Raw genomic sequence first — 22,847 nt, 5'->3', positions numbered from 1 at the left:
GGTGAATCCGTTTTTATCCAAGAAGGCCAAGTGTAAAGATTGCCTCGTACCAGTCGGCCTTCAAAATCTTCGACCGATAAAAATTCCAACAAAGTGAACGAAACAGTAATGATGTAAAATCGTTATGCAAGTTTGATAGAGATGGCTCTGGATCTCAACATTTCACACAAAACTATTCGTACCATTCTTATTGATATATTTGGGCATCAGACGTGTTACCACTCGACTTGTTCCGAAAGAACTGAATTCTCTCCTAAGAGAATATGATGAACATGTTCTACAGAAGTGCTCGATCAGTCCGGATCTGATCCTACGTTCAGGAAATTCATTTTTGCAGGATAAGAGACATGGGTGTATGAGTTTGACTTGCAAACAGGTCAACAGGATGCTGAACTTAGAGAGAAAAATGAGCCAAAAAATGTCAAAGTCGCTCCAAAATCAAGGTAAAGCTTATTCTTATATATATACGTAAACACCTCATGATGCTCAAGTAGTGATCGTTGACGTTTCTTACCTCTGGTAGGGATACTGAATGTGCAACATCCCGTTAATATATATATTGCACATTCAGTATCCCTGCCAGAGGTAAGAAACGTCAACGATCACTACTTGAGCATCATGAAGTGTTTACGTAAAAATATACGTTGCAGAAGGCCTCAACTGTAGAAAAACAATTCATGGGTTGTGCACTACACCATTACACAAGGCAAATATTGTGACCGGAAAAATTCAACGAATGCTCTTTATCAAGCTTCGTATTCCCCAGATATAGCTCCAGCTTACCTTTTGCTGTTCCCAAAACTCAAATTACCACTTCGTGGAAAGATGTTTCGATTCAATTGAATCTGTCAAACGAATATCGCTGGAGGAGTTAAAGGTTATCTCAGAAAATGAATACAAAACTTGATTTGATGATTGGATTAATCCTTAGCATATGCTCTACATTGCCTTAGATGGGGCATTTTTTGAAGGCGACAAAATAAATATCGATGATTATTTTTTTGTGTTTTACTGACAAATTACGGGTACGTCTTTTTTTTACCAGAATATACACAAGAAAAAGATTTAACTGCTGAAATTCTTAAATATGGCCCATTAAAGTTTATGCACGTGGTGTGCTGCGGATTGGCCTACCATGGTTCATTAATTGTCTACCGTACTTTCTTTTGTTGAAAGGGAAATGATAAATCAGTCATTTCTGGTTATAATATTGGACCCCTATAGTTTGGAAATCTATCGTAGTTTCCATTGTTGAAAGGGGGATGATAAATCTATCATTTCTGGTTAGAATATTGAACTAGAGTTTGGAAGTCTATCATAGTTTTCCTTATCGAAAGAGAACTGATAAATCTATCCCTCTTGGTTAGAATATTGAATCCCTATAGTTTGGAACTCTACCGTACTTTCCTTTGTTGAAAGGGAACTGATAAATCTGTCATTTATGGTTATAATATTGGATCCCTATAGTTTGGAAGTCTATCGTAGTTCCACAATGTGAAATTAAACTTACTTGTTTCGTTTACCTAACCGGCTTTATTGCGGCTATGATTTGACTAGTAAAGAAAGAATAAAATGCTTAAAGAAACTGAATACTGGTAATCATACACGAACAGAGAAATTCCCATAAATGTAACAAAATATATGGCTTTTCTATTACTTAATTTATCAACCTAGGGCTCAATAACGTTGGGAAACTCGAGAAAGCGTGCATGATTCAAACTTGAAGAGAAAAATGTAGAAAGAAAAACAGAGAGAATAAAAAAATAAAGAGAGAGAGAGAGAGAGAGATTAGAGAAGAAATGAGAGATGGGGGAGCTAGTATATCCCAGCACATTTCTCTATCGTATGTCACAAACAGAAACTATTAAGTTTGCAATCATTTAACGGGAGGCAAGCATGCAAGGTTTCCCCCTCCCTCTCCCTTGCAGTTTAAGTTTTCAGAAAGGCAAAAGAGAAAGAAAGAAAGAAAGGGAGAAGAAAGAAATACGATCTAGTAGTCTTCTTTTCGTGAAAATTTTCACTGGTTAGAAGTAGAACGAAAAACCGCAATATATTTTCAAAGCCGTCAGACACAGGCAGATATACCAAACACTAAGCCTTGAGGAAATAAAAAAAAAGAAATGAAAAAGAAACTCTTTTACTTCCGTCGTATATATTTCTTTAGGCCGTAAGCATATAATTCAAGTGAAGAGAAATAGACCACCCTTATTTCTAATTTACATTAAAGTTTTAAAGGTAATATTTATTGTCTTTAGCTATGCTGTGGCCTAACCCTGCACCACTTATCCTTATAAATCTTTATTGTTTTGAGGGTTGGGTTAATTAAATGTTGATTTGAGTATCTCTATACAACATCATCGATAATAAATAACATTTACGGCCAAAATAGGGGAAGATAAATTTGTTATAAGGAAAATCTGTAAGAAGAAAAGCTATTAATCTGAAAACTTACATGAACCACAAAACACAATATTTCGTTAATACTTTGTAATTAGTGCTCAAAAGGGCTACATAAATAATGCACTCTAACCCAATTTTTAGTTGATTTGTAGACTTCTATACTATGCTATGCATAAATATATTTACCAAGTAATGTTATTCAACTGTCTTCCGACAGTTATCAGAGTAAAAGCTGTAAGAGATAGCGAGGTATTGTTTTCCGATATTGATTCAGAGTAAGAGAGTAAGAGATAGTGAGGTATTGTTTTCTGATATTGATTCAGAGAAAAAGCAGTAAGAGATAGCGAGATATTGATTCAGAATAAAAGAGGTAAGACATAGCGAGATATTGTTTTCTGATATTGATTCAGAGTAAAAGAGTAAGAAATAGTGAGATATTGTTTTCTGATATTGATTCAGAGTAAAAGGGTAAGACATAGAGAAATATTGTTTTCTGATATTGATTCAGAGTAAAAGAGTAAGAGATAGCAAGATATTGATTCAGAGTAAAAACAGTAAGAGAGCGAGATATTGATTCAGAATAAAAGCAGTTACAGTAGCAAGATATTAATCACTGTAAAATCAGTAAGAGATAGCGATATATAGATTCAGAATAAAAGATTAAGAGATAAGGAGATGTTGATTCGGAGTAAAATCACTAAGAGAAACCGAGATATTGATTCAGAATCAAAAAGTAAGAGATAAGAATAAAAGAGTAAGAGATACCAAGATAGAGTAAAAGCAGTAAGAAATATAGAGGTATTGATTCAGAGTAAAAACAGTAAGAGATAGCGAGATATTAATTGAGAGTAAAAGCAGTAAGAGATAGCGAGATATTGATTCAGAGTAAAAGCAGTAAGAGATAGAGAGATATTGATTCAGTGTAAAAACAGTAAGAGATAGCGAGATATTGATTCAGAGTAAAAGCAATAACATATAGCGAAATATTGTTTTCTCGTATTGATCCAAGATCTTAAGTATAGGTTCCAACTCCGAACTTACTCCTCTTTCAACCAATTACAATATTGAACACCAAACAGTAAACAAAAAAGAGATAACGAGAAATTGATATTGCTATGAATTAAACGTCCCAAGAGTACGTAGGATAGTACCATATTTATCCGTATCTGTCTATTATTACCAAAAGTGATACAGATCTACCAGTTTCAGCTTCAATTTTCGATTACCATAGAACAAAGACAGTAAGAGATAACAAGGAGATAATTTTGACATTGATTCAATCTCAGGAACATATTTGATCTCTATCTTTCTGTGTAAATCGGAAATTGTAGATTTAACCAACATCCCATTTCACTGGTGAATCCCATATACTTACTGTTTGTAGGGTTTACTATGTAAGTTACGACGTCACACCAGGGGCGGATCCAGGACCGACTTCTGGGGGGGGGGCGGTGGGTTGTCATGCTGTTACTTTTAAGGACTCCAAACTTTGGAATGGGTTTTATTTATATATATAAAATAAGAAAGTTTTATTCTTCTGGGGGGGCGATCGCCCCGATCGCCCCCCGCTGGATCCGCCCCTGCGTCACACGGTAGAAATGACTGCATTATTCCATTCTTCAACTGTTGTTTGTATAGCTATGACTTGAAATTTAACCAAAATATTGCCCTTAAAGTAAAACCTTTTTTTTAAAATCAATTTTTCTATACCATATAGCATATTGCCCCAAATATTTTTTAAGTATGAAAACCATACTCGTATATTCAAAGACTTCTTCTTTCATACTTGAAACAAAACACTTATTTCATACCATCTGCATCACTCTCCGGCGACCGTGCTGGACGTTGTGTGACTCATCAAAGTTTTCACTATGACAACATGCTCTTCCGTCATGAAGCGCTCTATTCCTACCCGTACAGGAAACAGATGACGATCATGCGTTATTCAGCGAACCGTGACTACTACACACAAAGACAACAAATGAAAATCGTGTAACGTGCAGTGCTGCCAACTCACTAGAACACAAACGGCGCACATTTCAAAAGCTGCGTTCTTTACGGGACACCCTTTTGTTCTTGTCAAGACTAGGCCAGAGTTCTCTTGAGTATTGAGTAATATAGTAATACACTTAGGTATTACAGTATTAAGAATGGAACGACAAGTGCCTTTTTTTTTTTTTGTTGTTGTTTTTTTGAAAACGTTTTCTTCTTCTCGTGCGGGTGAAAAATATAGAAAACAGGTGGAACAATATTTATGGAAAAGTGGTTCAGCAGTATTAGTTAAAATATACCAGGATCGGCCTAAATATATTTAAGTACTGAGGGACATACAATTTTTCGATGACCGATCTTTACTTCGAGCGTTCGCAAAATGTATAGAAAGGTTGGTGTGTGCTTTGAAGCTAATATAAACAATTCTTCACATTTCCTGTAGTGGAGTGTTGCTATGCATCTTCTTGCCATAATCCACTGCGGAGCGACTTTCTGAACGTACTGTATTATATTTCAAAAGCGTATGTATATGTATGTATGTAAGATTTTATGATTTTTAAAATTATTTTTCCATTAAAATCGTCTTAAAATCATGGAATCGTATTACATTTGATGGTGTACTATATATCCACACAAATACAGTTAACTTAAAATCTCGCTTTAGAGGAATTTGTTGATTCAAATATTAATTTGTTGTTAAATTTTTGTTTTTACAGGTGAAGTTGAAAGGTTACTGCGAGAATATCCACAGAATAGAGAGCTGGTCTCTAACATCGGAGCTCATTACTACCAAATCATCTACCCGGTACAGCTTCGGAGACATGAGAAAATGGGAATCTCCACTCGGGAGGCGGGAACCAGCAAGGTAAATAATGGTTTCATTTCCATCTCATGTTCAAAAACTTTTTTATCTTGTGTGTCGTTCATGATTGTTAAAGAAAATAAAAGTACAAAGTAAGGACTTATACTCAGGAATGTACTGGGGAGCATATATTAGAGTACGGCATATCCCAACTTATTTTTTTTTTGTACTCAGGAATGTAATGGGAAGTATATTTGGGAGTGCGGCGTATCCCACTTTAATAACCTAATACTATATAGAAACTACAATAGTATACGCTCTACCTAATTATTCATATTTTACAATTCCTGGTACCGGTGTAACAAATTGTAAACATAGGTACTAATCAAATATTCGTTGCTTAAGTATCACATTAACAATGTTGGGAATAGATTATATTCTGTATATTACTCGTTATGATGATCACCGATGATTTTTAAATTGATAAGCCGATATCAATAAATACCACACTTTTGAGGATAATTTTGATTCATGATATGAATACAGGGTGTACGCCTAATACAAATGTGTGAGCTAAAGGTAGTAACCCTGTTATTATGGTAAGGTCGATTAATAAAGTGGATTCTTGAGATAGGAGTGTAGTATTTTTTATCACACTTGTTTATCTTAGTACTTGCTTATTTGGTCGTAACTACTACAATTAAACATTTGTCACGTCAATCTTTGCTAATATAATTCGGTATCCTTCTTAAACTTTCTTTTATAAAACTGCACTAATACGTATGTTACCTGTACATAACACTAAACATCGCATAAGAACGCGAGTAGTGATTCGGATCCCCGTTTAGTGCTCCTTCGTGGCTAACTGGTTAGCACACGCGCCTTTGGCGCGGGAGACCCGGGTTCGATTCCCGACAGGAGCTCATGTGGTTCGGATTCCACGTTAATCAGTAGGCCCACGTTTCATGTAGCCTCGCTGTTGAAAAGGGACGTTAAACTCAAAACTCGGATCCCAGTTTTAATTTTTTGCTAGGTTTCTTCGCTTCGCTTACATCCTGAGAAAAATCGTTCTAGCGTCTTGGATAACATGCTTGTTTGGTGGGAAAATTATGCCAAAACTGGCGTGTCCGGCTTTCTCGGATGGTGATGTCGATCTGTTACGAGTGAAACACTCCTATTTAATGTGGTGGTGTACTTCTGCATTTTTTCTAAGCATCCTCAAATTTGTATAAACAGCACAGTTAGAAATGTATTCAAACTTGGACAGGATTTACTAGTGGCATGATTGTTAGGTCTTTATCAATATTAAAATATAAATGTTCTCCAATAACTTGAAATTATTTTTTTGAAAACGCAGACCTACGAGTTTGTCTCGATTAACAATGTGGACTTTAACCTGGAATTGTGATTTTATATTATTCACTTCCGCTGTTTAATCGTTAGAGATTTGCGAGTAATATGAATTTTGTATAATTGGCAAAGTTGTAACCGTTATATTCTAAATTTTATGATTTTAGCACCTAGCAACAACCGATTTTTAGTCCGTGTAAATCAATTTTATTCACAAGTTCAAATGTTATTATTTTCAGCTTACTTGACACAGAAATGCAAATGCATGGATGCTTTGTCACACGTACACATTTAGATGTGAACATGCTAAATTAGTAATTTAATTATTGTATTCAAGTCACGAAAGGATATCCACCAATACGATAATATGTTTCTATTAATTATTTCATGAGGTATATATGATAATATATTTATTACACATACATTGAATTATTATAAGTCATTAATACTATTAATAATTACAAGAGGAATTACGAATCAAGGAATATCTACCTATTTCAATTAGTGAATTCGTATTAAATCAATGATAAAGCTAATCTGAATATAATTAATTTGTTACATGAATTAATTAACTATCCAGAAGGCAAATATCTAAGTTCCGTATTGAAAAATTTACAGCACCTGGGCCCGATGAAAGAGACATTTATATTTTAGTAAGCGATATTATTAAAAAAAAAACTTTATCTTCCACTTTGAAAAAATGAATTTTCTATTTTTTTTTATTACAACATATTGTATTTTTTTTCTATTGGACCCATTAGCACAACATTCACAAGATATCTTCGAAACATAATATGGTTTGCCTCAATTGTACTTTGTTTGTCTTCGAGCCAGGAAATTTTCAAAACTTTACTCTGTTATGTCCCTGTTTTTGGAAGCATTCAAACTAGATTTTATCGAAAGAAACCCACGTAATTGTAATTTACCTGAAGTATGACTCATATTTTTATATTAATTAGGGGTTGAATTATATATATTAGAGGAGTTCTACGGAAGGTGGGGAGAGGGGAGCAAAAGACACACGCAATGCCTCAATGCTTGCATGCATATAATACTCAATGCAAAGAACAACAATTATGGTATTTACGGACAGTATTAGCTACAGTCAATATACTTATAGTAGGTGAGTGCATGTAAAATATGATTTCAAAGAATTTAACTACCTTCAAAAATCAGGGGGAGAACAATTGCCACCTCGCCCCACCCTCCGTGCGAAAGCTAATGGGTAGAAGCTTACATTCGTTTCATTCAAAACACTAATAATAAACAATAAGTGTTATAGGCCTTGATTCTGTGCGTCACGCTAATCCTAATAATAAACAATTATGTTAATCCTAATAAAATAAACAGTTACGCTAATCTTAATAATAAAAAGTCACACTAATCGTAATAATAAACAATTATGTCAATCCTATAATAAACAGTCACGCTAATCTTAATAATAAATAATTACGCTAATCTTAATAACAAACAATCACGCTAAACTTAATGATAAACAATTACGCTAATCTTAATGATAAACAGTCACGCTAATCTTAATAATAAACAATCACATTAATCTTAATAATAAACAATCATGCTAACCTTAATAATAAGTAATCACCCTAATTTTAATAATGAACAGTCACTCTAATCTTAATGATAAACAATCACACTAATATTAATAATAAACAATCACATTAATCTTAATAATAAACAATCATGCTAACCTTAATAATAAATAATCACCCTAATTTTAATAATGAACAATCACTCTAATCTTAATGATAAACAATCACACTAATATTAATAATAAACAATCACATTAATCTTAATAATAAACAATCATGCTAACCTTAATAATAAATAATCACCCTAATTTTAATAATGAACAGTCACTCTAATCTTAATGATAAACAATCACACTAATATTAATAATAAACAATCACATTAATCTTAATAATAAACAATCATGCTAACCTTAATAATAAATAATCACCCTAATTTTAATAATGAACAATCACTCTAATCTTAATGATAAACAATCACACTAATATTAATAATAAACAATCACATTAATCTTAATAATAAACAATCATGCTAACCTTAATAATAAATAATCACCCTAATTTTAATAATAAATAATCACTCTAATCTTAATAATAAACAATCACACTAATCTTAATAATAAACAGTCACGCTAATCCTATTAATAAAGAGTCATGCTAATCCTAATAATAAACAGTCAGGCTAATTGATGTTGCTATCTGCGCTCTCACTTCCCTGCATGCGACGGCTCTGTGTTTATATTATTCACTCAGCCATAAATTTAGTAAATGTAAGCAATTTGAGGTTTTAATTAAGCCCAATTTTAAACCTTTAGCGTACAGCTGGACTCGGAACAACCAATAATAATAATAATAATAAGTAGTAGTAGTCTGCCTTTTGGCATGTCCTGGGACTAATGAGCTTTTTTTCTCGATTTTACATTTAGGCATGAAAATGTTTCTTCCACGTTTTCCTTCCTCTATTTTTCAAATCATCGATCAGTTGTGTTCTTCTTCTTCCTATTCCTCGCTTTCCTTCCATCTTTCCTTCTATGGTGATATGAAGAGGACAATTTCTTCGCAAGATGTGTCCAATCCAATTGGCCTTTCTACGAAGGATGCTGGCTAAAAGTGTATTCTTCTCTCCTATCCGTTTTAAAACATCTTCATATGTTGCTCTCTCTGTTTATTTTATCTTCTCCATCTTCCTCCAATACCAAATTTCGAAGCTCTCTAAATATTTCTGGTCTAACTTACGTAATGTCCAAGTCTCTGAACCATATAGTCCAGCGTTTCCCAACCTTTTTCAACTTGCGGCACACTACAGGTGTAACTTGAATTCTCGTGGCACACCCATATATATATATATATATATATATATATATATATATATATATATATATATATATATATATATATAATACCGTGGTATTTTAATGTGATTACTATTTTCCTTCTTACAGAGAAGAAAGCTCGATCACTGATTTTCCCCCGTGGTAAATCATTATGCTTATTTTTCATTCAAATTTTAAAATAGAAAACAATTGCAATGAAATATAATCCTCGGGTTTTAAAAAATCCATTTTCTCTTTCAAAAACTGTACCTACCTTTAATTAAAAGGGAAGATCACTAAATAACGAACAAATAAATCTCCTACGTATACGTTTAAAACACAAATGTAGGTAATTTGTATGCATGTTTGCTTTGTTGAATTTATTGAATGATATGTTAAAATTTCAAGTTACGAAATAGTCTGCAACAATAAAGAAGCAATAATGGTCATGACAATGATAAATACGATTTTCAACATTAAAAATGTATAGAATAGTAACACTGTATGAAACTTAAAATTGTAGATTTATAGCAGAGGTTCATAGTAATGTGAAATACAAATATACATTTTCCCCTATGTCTTGCAATTTGGTTCCTATAGAATTAATAATTTCTTTCAATTTCCTCGCGGCACACCAGCAGCCCATTCGCGGCACACCAGTGTGCCGCGGCACACCGGTTGGGAAACGCTGATATAGTCCAATGCTGTATATGTAGAGCTTGACCAACTTCTTCCTGAGTTCAATATTGAGCCTGCGAGTTAAGAGTGATATTTGCAGTACCTTTCGGAGCCGCGGTGGCTCAGTGGTAGAGAGTTCACCTCTGGTACATGGGGTCCTGGGACCGATCCCAGCCCCAGCTCAGTTAAGTGAACTTTGTGGTGGATAAACACTGTATGCGTGAGTTACCTCGGGATTCTCCCGTTTTCTCCCACTTTCTTCATTCCACCATTTCATTCATTTCTCATCATCACCGTCTCCTTTAGCCTAACCGGCGTGGGACGTAAAACTCAAAGATTTCATTCCATTTCCAATCTGCCTTCATACTGTTCTATGGTTCGATTCCTACCCATTTCACCTAATAATTCACTCACCGGAAATGGAATATATATATATATATATATATATATATGTGTGTGTGTGTGTGTGTGTGTGTGTGTAAAGCTTAATAAAATTGAGAGAGCAAAACGTAAAGCTTTAACATCATTGTACGTATCCAAATGAATTTATTCTGTGCTCCCTCTACATGTACAATATTCTTTGTATATCCAAGATGATTAAATTGTGTTTCTCTTCTTACGTAATGAGACAAGTGACGAGAACATGAAACATCAAGTTCTTTTTCTTTCCCTTTTCTTTCTCCTTCAATTATTGTCCCGTGCACCTTGTTTCCTTGATTTGTTTTGTTTCTTACTCTTTTCTCTTCCTGTCGTCCTTAAAACAACTTCCTGTGTTCAGTTCTTGTTGTCACTACTTTGATGATAGTTTGTTTCCTTTTGCTTCCAACCAACTCCCTGTGCTCATTAATATTTTGTTGATTTAAAGGAAAACAAAAAGGTTTTCTTTTTTCAAAAAAAAGAAAGAAAGAATAGAAAGAAAAGAAACATGTAGACGACTACCGGATGATACACCTTTTGTTTGTTGTTCATTATAACTGCTGTTATTAAGTTGTTATAAAATAATTTACTTATCGCTTGAGTTGGCGTGCTTGCTTGTTTTATACTCTCATTTAAGAGAACAGTGGCGGTGAAGAAAGGGGGTCCTGGAAGGTTGGTAGAGACCCTTTGTTTGCCTGTCTCACTGTATGCTACGTCCTTCCCTTTTATACTCTCTCTCTCTCTGTATTTGTTTGTTTGTTTGTTAATGGAGAGCCTTTGTTTACCAAAGCCAAGCATATATATATACATATATATATATATATATATATATATATATATATATATATATATATAAATACACTTGGTAGAAACCAAGCGAAATTTATAATTATTATGTAATTTTCAGCTACACTGTTTTTATTTTTCTTTTTTCTTCGTAACTGTCAGGGAAACAGACAATAGAAAAATACTTTGGGTTCTCTTTCTTTTTAAAAAAAACAAGAGGAATTTTCCACCGGCAGTTAAGACTCGTTTATGTCATTTTCAAATGTATTTACAATTAGAGGTTCATTAAATTTGTAATTTCTTCGTTTCTCAGTAACCTTTTTAGTGGTAGTACTAACTAACAAATTTAACAATTACATTTCAGCTTTTATGTCTCTATATATATTCAAGCAAATTCTGAAACGCCACTGCCGTGAAGCTACTTTTTTATGTTATTTTACCTTTGTCATTATACCTTTTGTTCTACTTTACCTTGGTTAGAAAAAAGTATTTTTTCTATTCCCTTAATTATGTTTGATACAGATACTTTTGGTACTATATTTTCTTGATAATTTAAACTAACATTTAAAGGCAAATACCTAAGTATAGTGTGTTTATATGCAACAGAAGTGCAGTTCGGCAAATTTCTTTCAAGTTCTCATGCTGATTTTTAAACCCGCCTTCCAAGGACGCCCATGTTGTGGTTTCCAAGGGGTGGGGGCAAGTATAAGCGACGTTTCAAATATAGGTTCAAATTTTGCTGTAATTAATGTAAAAATTCTATTGGGTTTTCGATATTCTGAAGTACAATTTCCTCTAGGGGGAGGCGAGCGCCCCACCTTGCCCCCCTGATGGGCGCCCTTGCCCCCTTTCTTTTTTATCCCCGTTTTGACCGCATTTGGGAGGTTGCAATGTCTGAATACTCACTATGTCTGATCTTTCTCCCCAATACTACGCCTAATATGACACAGATGTCAGCTAATGTAAGAACAAGAAAGCTGGTTTCTTGAGAACAGGGAATTGAGCACTAACTTAAAGGACAGCATTTAGAACTGTTGCAACTAAGACTCCACGTGGAGTTCACAAGCGACTGTCACTTTTTCTTTTTCTTTTTAATAAATAACACAGTAATAACAAGCTAGAAAGCAATTTTGTAAAGTAGATATTTATCAGAACAATCAAAACATTTCAAGGAAATATAAACTTACCTGGTGAATACGATGTGGGATCATTGTTAGTCTACATAACAGTTCCGATCCATTGTAGAATGAAGACACCTAAGTCATGAATGGTTTCCAAAGTATTACTGTACCATTCTTCATGAGTTAAATACTCAGCGAGAAGAAAGAAGTATATATATTCTAGGCCCCAGAACTACTACATGTCTTCTACAATGTGATCTGGAGATTAGGTGGGCCAGGAAAACTGTTGTGATTCATCCCTATGTTCATGAAACCATGTCTCAACAGCTGCATCAGTAGGGATTTGGCGGGTTATCATACTGAAAAATGTGACCATTAGCCGTAAGTAGTACCTGGAACATCGAATGCACACGATTTTTTAAGTACAGTATGCTTATAATCACTGATAGTAATGTGTCCTGTGATCGTTACCACATGACCCACAGATTAACAGATACTTGCGGCCCAAAGCATTAGTTCTTTGGACATCAGCTGTATATAAACACGGTTTGTTGTTGGAAATACGATAAAGAAAAAGGATTCATCAGAATATAAACATTTACAAACCATTTTGTATGTTCTAGGCATCATTTTATTCGAACGAAAAAGTTATTGTTGGCAGTAAGCCGGTTGGAAATTGAACCCGACCACGGATGTTCAGATTATGCAACTCGCACCAGATTGTAATCGTCGCATAAATCCTGTTGCACTTGCTAGTTAAGTTCCGCTAGTACTGTTGCAGGCATTTGCTCTATGGTTCTTAGTGATAATCTGTGGAGGTCTGCAATGATCGGTGATTCCTGCCACCGAGGATTTTCGAAAGCCAACTATTATTCTTCGTCGATGTTGTCTTTGTTATAAGTTCGGTAGATCGTCCAGGAGCCTCGGGCACTCAGAACACATTTAACACACTGGCCGCCGTAGATACATTTACGCCACCAAACCTCACATCCACAATTTGTCCTTAGAGAGGTCTCCCATTTTGCATATTAACGGTCTGCCAGCTTCAATGCACGAGTCCAATTGTACCTCGCCTGACGTACCACAGACAATCATCTAAGACCTGCTATACACTATGAGATAAATCGTAGAAAATATCTTACAGGTTTTCTTAGAGTCAAAATCTCAACATGTATGGTATCAGATCGCATGTCATTTCCTATGTTCTGAACGATCCTATGAGATTTCTCTTGTTTAGAGCACGCTCTATTTCGGAAAGAAAATTCGTAAGATTTCGATTTAAGCGACATCAGGTGAGAGAAAGTGAAAACAAATGTGTTTTCTTCCCGCCAGCAAAGATGCTATTTGCACACTTATTAGTGCATACGAGGAACATACATTTTTATATAATACAAAGTCAACGCTATATCACAGCAGACATGCAAGGCGAAAGAAGGCACTGCAAAACGTTGCTGGCCGAATATGCGTTGTGAGACCTGGCATCTCTTCGGAAGATGTGAAACAGGAAAAATCTTCACGTGTATGGCACCAAAAGGGTAGGATTTCCTACGAGATATGTCGTAACATTTGTCCTACGATAAAACCTAAGATATTTCTTAGGATTTATCTCACAGTGTATAGTAAGTCCAAGACGCCAACAACGGTCAGGAGCTGCAGACATCTTGTGTTCCCACCTCACACATCTTACAAATGGAAAGTTGAGATGTTTGCATTATTTTGATAATCACCTATTTGTGTATAAATATATCCAAGTAATATGCCGCAAAAATAAAACGAAAATCGAGTGTGTAAACAAATGCAGAAAGAACAAGTAAAAAGTGAAATCTATCATCTGAAATGTTCTCTTTAGAACGTTAGAAAGAAAGCTCAAAATGTTAAGCATGGAAGATATTATTATTCCATTCTTCTAGTACTTCTCTTGCTAAGAGTATTTTGATTCCAACTGCATTTGCTGTTTTGTCTCATTCTTTTTCTTTTTTTTTTCTCTTGGTCTCTGGATCTAGGGAAAGGAATAAGAGCCTTTTCCCAAAAGTTTCTCGTCTCAAAAAGAAAGAAGCTCTTAGCTCTTCCTTATTTAACATATATTTGCATAAACTCTTAATGTACCTAGTATTGTCTTTCCTTTACTTTTAACTTCTGTATTTGTTTCTTTATTTTTCTGGTTTTATTTCATTTCCATTCGGGCCACATTTCGTAACACATCTTTTGGATGATGTTTTAAATTCTTGCCTTTCTTTCTGTATACTTTTTTTCTCTGTTATTTTTATTGTTGTACATAGATGGCGCTTCATCTTCTTATCTCAGTTGTGAGTCATAGAAAGTTTTCGTCTTCCTAAAATGTTATTCATAGTTTAGATTGTTATTTTCTCCTTTTTCTATACGTCCCTAAGTTAAACCGTAACTTTCAAAAGAATACTATTGGCCATGGGCGCCCGCAGGATATTTTCCAAGGAGGGTACCAGACACACACACACAATTGCTAGAATGAAACCCAACAAAACAAAACTTCATTGCTATCAGCACCACGTCAGCAAAAGAAACAACAAAGAGCGAAATTATCTTTTTCAACTCAACTGACGGATACCATCATTCAAAATACTTAGCATTGCATGCAGCATCAGGATGAAAATACTTATAACTGAAAAAATATGAAACATCACATGGGAAGAGAAATAGATTAAAATCTTAGGGATGTATTTGACTAAATTTTGTTACTCTAAATCATTTAGTGAATGTTGATTTTAAAAGTATACTATTGTCACCAGAAGAGCCTATAAATGTTGACATTTTTCGAAAATCCAGGGAGGGGCAATTTCCTTCTCTTCCCCCTCTGTGGGTGCCCATACTATTGGCTGTTTTTTTTTATTAGATGTAATCAGCTGTATACAATTGGTTGTCCCTCTGGGTTTATTTGTACGACATTATAACTGGGTTTATTTGTAGGACATTATAACTATGTTATTAATGTGATTTGCTATTCCTTGTTGGTAAATTTCTCTCGGAAATCTTAATGCAGCTACTGTAATGAAATGTAATTTGTAAATTATTTGTGAAATCTGGACCAAGTAACTCGAGTGATTTTTAACCAAATCGTCGGGGCAAATTTCACCGTCAAACTCCCTCTTTTGGATTTTTCTTTTCGAGACAAGCGAGTAAAACATGGCATGAGATGGCTCATTCATTCACTAAATAATCAATGAATTATGAAAGAAATGATTAGTTTAATAAATAAATAAATAGTAATCTAGTTTCCCGATTGCTTAAAATAATATTCGTTCTTCATTGATTTTACATAATTTTGATTATAAAGCCTATTCTTCGTTAATTAATGTTTATCAGATTAACCACAAATTAAAATTAACAGGTTTATTTCCATGTCAAGTAAGCACCCAGAAATCTTTGTTCGAGGCAGGGGCGGATCCAGGACGGCTTTTTGGGGGCGGTGTGTTGTAATACTGCTACTTAGAGCTACTTTTAAGAGCTCCAAATTCTGGGATGGGTTTTTATTTTAATATAAAATAAGGAAGTTTCCTCTTCTGGGAGGGGGAACCACCCCGATCGCCCCCCTCTGGATCCGCCTCTGGTTCGAGGATAGATCTGAAGTTTGAAGGGAGTAGGATCCAATATTACATCACACTACCTCGTATGCAGTATTAAATTGGTGTTATTCTACATCCAAAAATACGATAAGTAATTGCTAGGAACTGCCAGTTATCTTTTATATATATACAAATACCCGAAAGGTATACAAATATTCATATTTGTATACCTTTCGGGTCCTCGTCTGGAGACACGAATTGCACTATGTGGCAACGTCGCAGATAAAGAACCATAGATTAGATCTACTAATCCATCAAATAATTACATCGATTCTTGCCAGATGATAGTTAAAGTCAATAGACGTTGACATTAGCACCACTTATTTATTACCTTAACAATCGATGTAACTGTTTGATGGATTTGTAGAGCAATGCTAATGGTTCCAAGTTAATATGCAATGTTGCCACATTGTGAAATTTTGATTCCCCATAGCGGCTGAGCGAGGCCCCGGGCATTATATATATATATATATCACTTGATTGTTTTTATGTAAGGAGGGGAAGAGTACCAATTAAGTGTAAAATCAAATTGTTATGGTACGGAAATCATTAACTTTTAAACAAGTATACTTTTATTAAGCAAACCACAAAATATTTCGAGTTACGAAGTTTGAGGGTGGGAGGTTGGATCCGATAGATCTCCTGTGTGTGTGCTCGTGTTCCATGTATTATCCTAATTCTTCCTCTAAATACCAATTTGAGTTTTTTTTTTTTAATTGAAACTTCAGTTAATGGGCAGTAACTCGTAAAAAAAAGTCTGGTTATGAAAATATTACACATACTATGCAGGTTCACATCTATGTCCATGCTAAGTTTGATCGGAATATCCAATATGATACAACCAATATGGTATATGTATCCATAATCCATGGTTCCGTAGATCTAATATGGCATACGTTCACTCTTGGAGGCCCAACATTGTATACGTATACTCTTGTAGATCCAATATGGTATACATTATACTCTTGTAGATCCAACATTGTATACGTATACTTTTGTAGATCTAATGGTATGCATGTACTCTTGTAGATCCAACATGTTATACGTACACCTCCAATATGATATACGTATACTCTTGTAGATCCAATATGGTATACATTATACTCTTGTAGATCCAATATGGTACACATATACTCTTGTAGATATAACATGATGTACATGTACTCTTGCAGATACAATATGGTGCACTATGCTCTTGTAGATCCAATGGAGCAGGAAGAAAAAGAGATAACGTAAAGCTCTTTTTTTTTAAAAAGAAAATCGATTTAGTATTCTAATAATACCTTCTCTTTTAACACTCTACTCAAAACGGATATAGCAGAAATCAACCGCTTCCGATTTTAATATTAATCGCTATAGAATAAAAAAACAATAATAGATAGCGAGAAATGGTTTTCTGTAATCAATTAAGCGTCCCAAAAAGATGTTCCGTTCCCACTTTAATCTTTCTACTAAAACCAGAAGTGGTAAGAATATACTACCACTTCCGGTTTCAATAATAATAATAATAATAATAATAATAATAATAATAATAATAATAATAATAATAATAATAATAATAATAATAATAATAATATTAATAATAATAATAGAGTAAATATAACGCCATACAAACCAAACTCGTTAACGTGGTGTGCACTCGAGACACTGCTATTTGTTTTAGATGTAAGTTAAAATTTTCTAAAAGAAAAATGTTTGGATATTATTACGAACTAACCAACAGTACAATTTGTTGCTTTTATATTGTACAAAATAACAGCTATAAACTCTACACATTTTTTTCGTTGTCATATTCATGTTCAATCTTCCTCAGTTTGTAATCTGTCAATCATTTTAGAGAAAAAATCCCTTTTTTTCTAATTTCTTCCCTATACCCAAAATAAAATTATCGTAACTAGAAAATTACCCTTTGTATCTTGTCATTCAAGTGTCAACAGTGTATTGCATGAACAGAAGTGATTAATGCTTAGTGTTTTGAACTCTGAGAAATGAGGCCCGAAAAATGGACATTTACCACATATTCCCATTCGCACATGCTTATTAAAATCTTAGCAACCTTGAATACTCAGTAAAATCTATTAACTTGGCCTCCTTCTCCTTAAGTTGGTTACCTGTCCATCTTGGAACTTTGCCGCATTGAAGGAACATTATTCCTATGCTAATAATACTAAACTCACCTTGATAAGAATATACTACTTCGTATCAGTTTGGAATTACTTATTGGTGTGTTATCATGCAGTATCTACTTGTACATTTAGAAAACAAAATCATTTTTCTCGAAAATCGTGCATGAGGATTTACACTGATCCATATCATTTTGTTAAGCTTGATGAGATGTATGGATTAATGTACATAGTATATATAATCTCTTTCCCCGTTATACACTAATTTGTAGAATTTATAAAATATTAATAGGTATGAGGCTATTTCTAAACGTTTCCGCCCTGGCATTCAAATATCACGCCATTAGTGATAAACCCTTCATGACATATGGTGCCATCTATGGAAGAAATAATGTATCAGTTTCAGCTATTTAGCTGCGTCTAATTTAACTTCTCAGGACACGGCAGCAATTTGTAACAGTATCCGATATTTCCTCCTCATTGCGGAATTTCACTCACGGTGTTCCTCAAGGAAGTGTCCTTGGCCCTTTTATGTTATGTTTATTCATTAATGACCTTCCTCCTGTTTTACAATATTGTAAGTATTACCTATACGGATGATTTTCAAACCTATATCTCAGGTCAACCTGAAAACTTGAACGATTCAATTCAACAAATGAATGAGGATTTGCACCGCATTTACGTGTGGTCAAATAAAAATAGGTTAACTATAAATCCACTTAAATATAAATGCATTTGTACCTCCTCTAAACGACTTATGCAAATGCACCACCGTTCGAATATACCAGCAGTACAGATAAATGAAACAAGTATTCCATTTTCTGAAACCATCACAAATGCCGGGAGGATAATAGATCAACTTCTTGAGTGGAAACCTCACATCAACGCTGTATGTAAGAAATCGTTCTGGTCTTTGCATTCACTCACTAGACCAAAGAAAACTCTACCCACTGAAACAAAATTACTATTTGCAAAATCTCTAATATTTCCTCACCTTGAATATTGTGATGCAGTTCTATCAGACTTAAACGAAGAACTAGTTACTGCTAACAATTTATCCAAAACTTCTGTATACGATTAGCTTATAATCTCAAACGATCAAATCATTTAACTTCATACTACAGAAGGCTTGGTTTTCTGAAACTTGGCGATAGACGTTATCTGCATCGGCTCACACTTCTTGTTAGGACTTTGCGCTTTCTACAATCTACCTACTTATTTCAACGATTGCAACCGTTAAATGCTCATCATGACGACGATACAAGATCAGGTGTAAACGAACTCCTTTCTCTTCCCCTACACTCAATGAAATATTACTCAAATTCGTTCTTTGCGTACATGGAATGACTATTCATATTTGACAAAAATGCTTCTTACCTTTTATTTGTTTCTCGTATTCTCTAAGCTTATCTGAACATATTATATGTTTACTAATAATAATGTGTGTCCATATATATTCTCAGAAAATTGGCCACCTTTTGAAATAGGCCACTATTAAACGAAGTCAGCGGCGCAAATCTGTCTTCAACATTGAAGGGGACGGGTAAGAACGTTTCCATATATATATATATAATAGCGATGTTAAAAATATTTATGAAGTTGAAAAACAGTGCTCAGTGGAAGATGAAGGGAGCACATTTGTGGTCAACATTGGTATTCGGGCAGATTTGAGGCTTATTCTTGGGGGGAGAAATGACACTCATATTACAGTAGATGAATCTGATTTTTGAGTTGAACCTGTTGTATTATATATCAGGCAATCTAGAGGAAGTAGTGGTACATATCTGTGCCGTGAACACTTTCTGAAATCTGAATATATATATAGAATTGATATGTATCTACTGAGGCATCCACAACAATGATCCACATTAACATTTTAGGACACTTGTTTTATAATAATATAAATAATTAGTTTCCCAAAGAAAGAAAATCAATTATGTATGACGCGAGCAAAATGATGATGATCTCAGTAGCATTGTAGGAATCCTTACAGGAGTTAAACAAATAGTTGGAAATAGACTAACAATAATTAATGACACATTTAATGCAATGAAGTTTCAAATCTTTACATCATTAAGGTGAAATGGAAAAGCCAAGAGGAATCAATTTTATCTCACTTTCTTTTGTGGAAATCGGACACAAATCATCACACTTATCCCCAAAAAGCACTTTTCAAATCGGACTATTGGGAGGACAGTCCCCCCAGTTCCAAGATTAAGGGGGACACATCTCCCTCATCCTCCGGGATTTGCGCCAGTGAACGAAGTCATTGGTGAACACAGTAGACATGCGTTACTAAATATATTAAATGATCAAAAATATATACAAATTCCTATATTCGTTATTCTTTCTGTCGGTAATGAGGACTTTCAGTAATTATTGTGCTAAACACTAGTGCGAACTGGGAATAGGGGAACGCGCTGAACAGATAGACAGCAGGATAAAATTAAGACAAATGATCGCATTATTCAGTCACTAATGAATGGGATTTTAACACAATTAAGGGTGATAAACCCCTGTGCATTTGAAGCTTGTAGTTGTCATTGGAAAATACAAGGGGCATAAGAATATAAAAATACAAGATCAGGTAAAATTTATCCGTATCAATATTTACGAAAAACTGGAATATCAGCCGAGAGTGTTTATCTAATAGTACAAAATTTTCAATAAATACATTATTTTTTATAAAAAAAATTGATACATAATATTGTATTACATCCAATATCATTATTAGAAAAGAATTAAAAATTGATATTATGAGACAACCATTACCAGTATGATTATATCCCACAGGAATCATTAGCTAATCCCAATGAACAGTTTCATTCCCTCGTTTTCCCGTTCTCTCTTTCTCTCTCTCTCTTTCTCTCGGATTTATCTCCTGTTTGGGTTAGAGAATGCCAATCCGTCTCAAAATCGAATGATGAATGTTACAATAAAGCTCCCCTTTTCACCCTTCTCTGAGTAAAACCTCAAGTTCTGTGTTGTGCAGGATATAAACCCGTGTGTCGAGAGAACATTGTGGTAATTAATAATACTAGTCTATTGCACCATGGGAACACTGTCGGTTACAAGCTGATTTTGTATGTAGTGGTTTATAGATGGTACGCGAACAACAGTATCTGAATTTCTCACTTGAAACGGAGTTTAAATAAAGAAAGTGTTGCTTTTACTGTTAATATATTTAAATTAGGTAAATAAAATTAAGTTTAGTTCCGTATTGTCTGCCCAATGAAAGTAAAATTTACCAGATAATTCACGTATGCAACCAATTTTTAAAAAAGACAAAATATTTATAAAATGTCACGTTTGAAGAATAAAGAAGATTTTACAAGCTACTAGAATCCTCAAAGTAGATATATTGCTACACATGAAAGTTCGCACAGAACCACTACAAAGAAACATTACTTGCAATGCTTCAAATGCAAAAGATTTGGAAATTTGCAAGCAACTTGCCAACCTCTGCCTCGGTGCGTTAAGTGCGCCGGCTCTCATTGGACGTACCAATGCGAAAAGAAGACCAGACACACACCAGAGAAATGTGTCAACTGCTCCCTTTCTCCTTTGGATAGGTTTCTGTAAAGGTGCTCATTTTGCTAATTATTTCAGATGTCCTAACCTAACCTAAACTAATTTTGGAAGGAAAAAGGAAAACAACACTAGCAAGCACAATCTCACATTCAGTACTTATTCAAGACACCACTGATATATGCACTTCAAGAACTGAGCCTACAATATCACGCACTATCGCATAGTACACATATAGTAGTACCTACATACCAAAGCTGAATGCCGCCCCAGATCTGCCCAGCAAATTCACCATCCTCTTGGGTTTCTTATATGAATTATTGCCATGAAGTCAAGAAACTTTTTCAGTACTTCTTCACTCCAGCACTTCATTACTTATTACGTACGTATAAGATGCATTTTTCTTGTTTTACTTTGTATTGTTCTGTATTTTTGTATTTTGTAATTTTGTATTGTAAACAGCCAAAAACGTTAATAAATAAATAAATCCTGTTATCCATATCCAAATGAAACTACAAATAAATGAAGTCATGGCCCCCAAGAGAAGGCGTTACCTTCTGCGGCCCAGCCATGTCTAGATGGCGTTGAAATTGCATTTAAAACAAACTATCTGCATGGAATTATTTGTCAAATCAGATACAAAGGTACAAGATTAGAAAATTTACTTATGAACAAGTATGTATGCAGAAATTTATTTGAGGGAAGGGCTAAATGAAGACAGGCTGTATTGAAATTTGTAAAACATCCCTAAAAATTAGACCAAATTTACAGAAAAACCGAGATTTCGGCGCGGAAAACCCGCACCCCAGGTCCCATCCCCTGTGTACGTCCCTGCTTACGAAAATTTATTGTTAATTAGTAAAGTAGGGTTTATGCAGAGTTCGTTTTTTAGCGCTGTGTTAAGAGTTTGACTAATGACTGATGCTAACTTCCGTATTTAATAACACGTAAGTTGATAACGGTTTATATATATAAAAAAGGCCAACCACTACTTTTCCGCAGGGATGCCCAAACACTTTAGGAGAAATCAAGTAAATCCTATTCTATCTTATTTTGATTTTCTTACACCACCATCGATCGTGGCGGATGGAGCGTGCTGCAATGTACAGTCGTTTCACAGCAAAATGTATGACATAAGTTTTTGGACATACCTTGTATGAATTATATTCAAAAACTTCGTTATACCTAATG

General features: G+C 34.4%; 1 protein-coding gene across 13 annotated transcripts in view; it reads left to right on the top strand.

Moving 5' to 3' along the window:
• Window positions 1-22,847, top strand: part of mmd (disintegrin and metalloproteinase domain-containing protein mind-meld) — a 750,004-nt gene that overhangs the window by 112,126 nt on the left and 615,031 nt on the right. For all 13 annotated transcript variants that reach the window (XM_081739572.1, XM_081739577.1, XM_081739571.1 and 10 more), the window contains exon 2: window positions 5,109-5,257. In XM_081739572.1, coding sequence (XP_081595698.1) covers window positions 5,222-5,257 — 36 coding nt within the window. In that variant the 5' untranslated portion in view covers window positions 5,109-5,221. The remainder of the gene's footprint in view (window positions 1-5,108; window positions 5,258-22,847) is intronic.

Source organism: Thermobia domestica, chromosome 15 (assembly GCF_964235325.1).
Source record: "Thermobia domestica chromosome 15, izTheDome1.hap1.1, whole genome shotgun sequence".
Classification (NCBI taxonomy): Eukaryota; Metazoa; Arthropoda; class Insecta; order Zygentoma; family Lepismatidae; genus Thermobia; species Thermobia domestica.
Note: the sequence above shows the minus strand (reverse complement) of the source record. Positions and strands in the feature narration are given on the sequence as shown.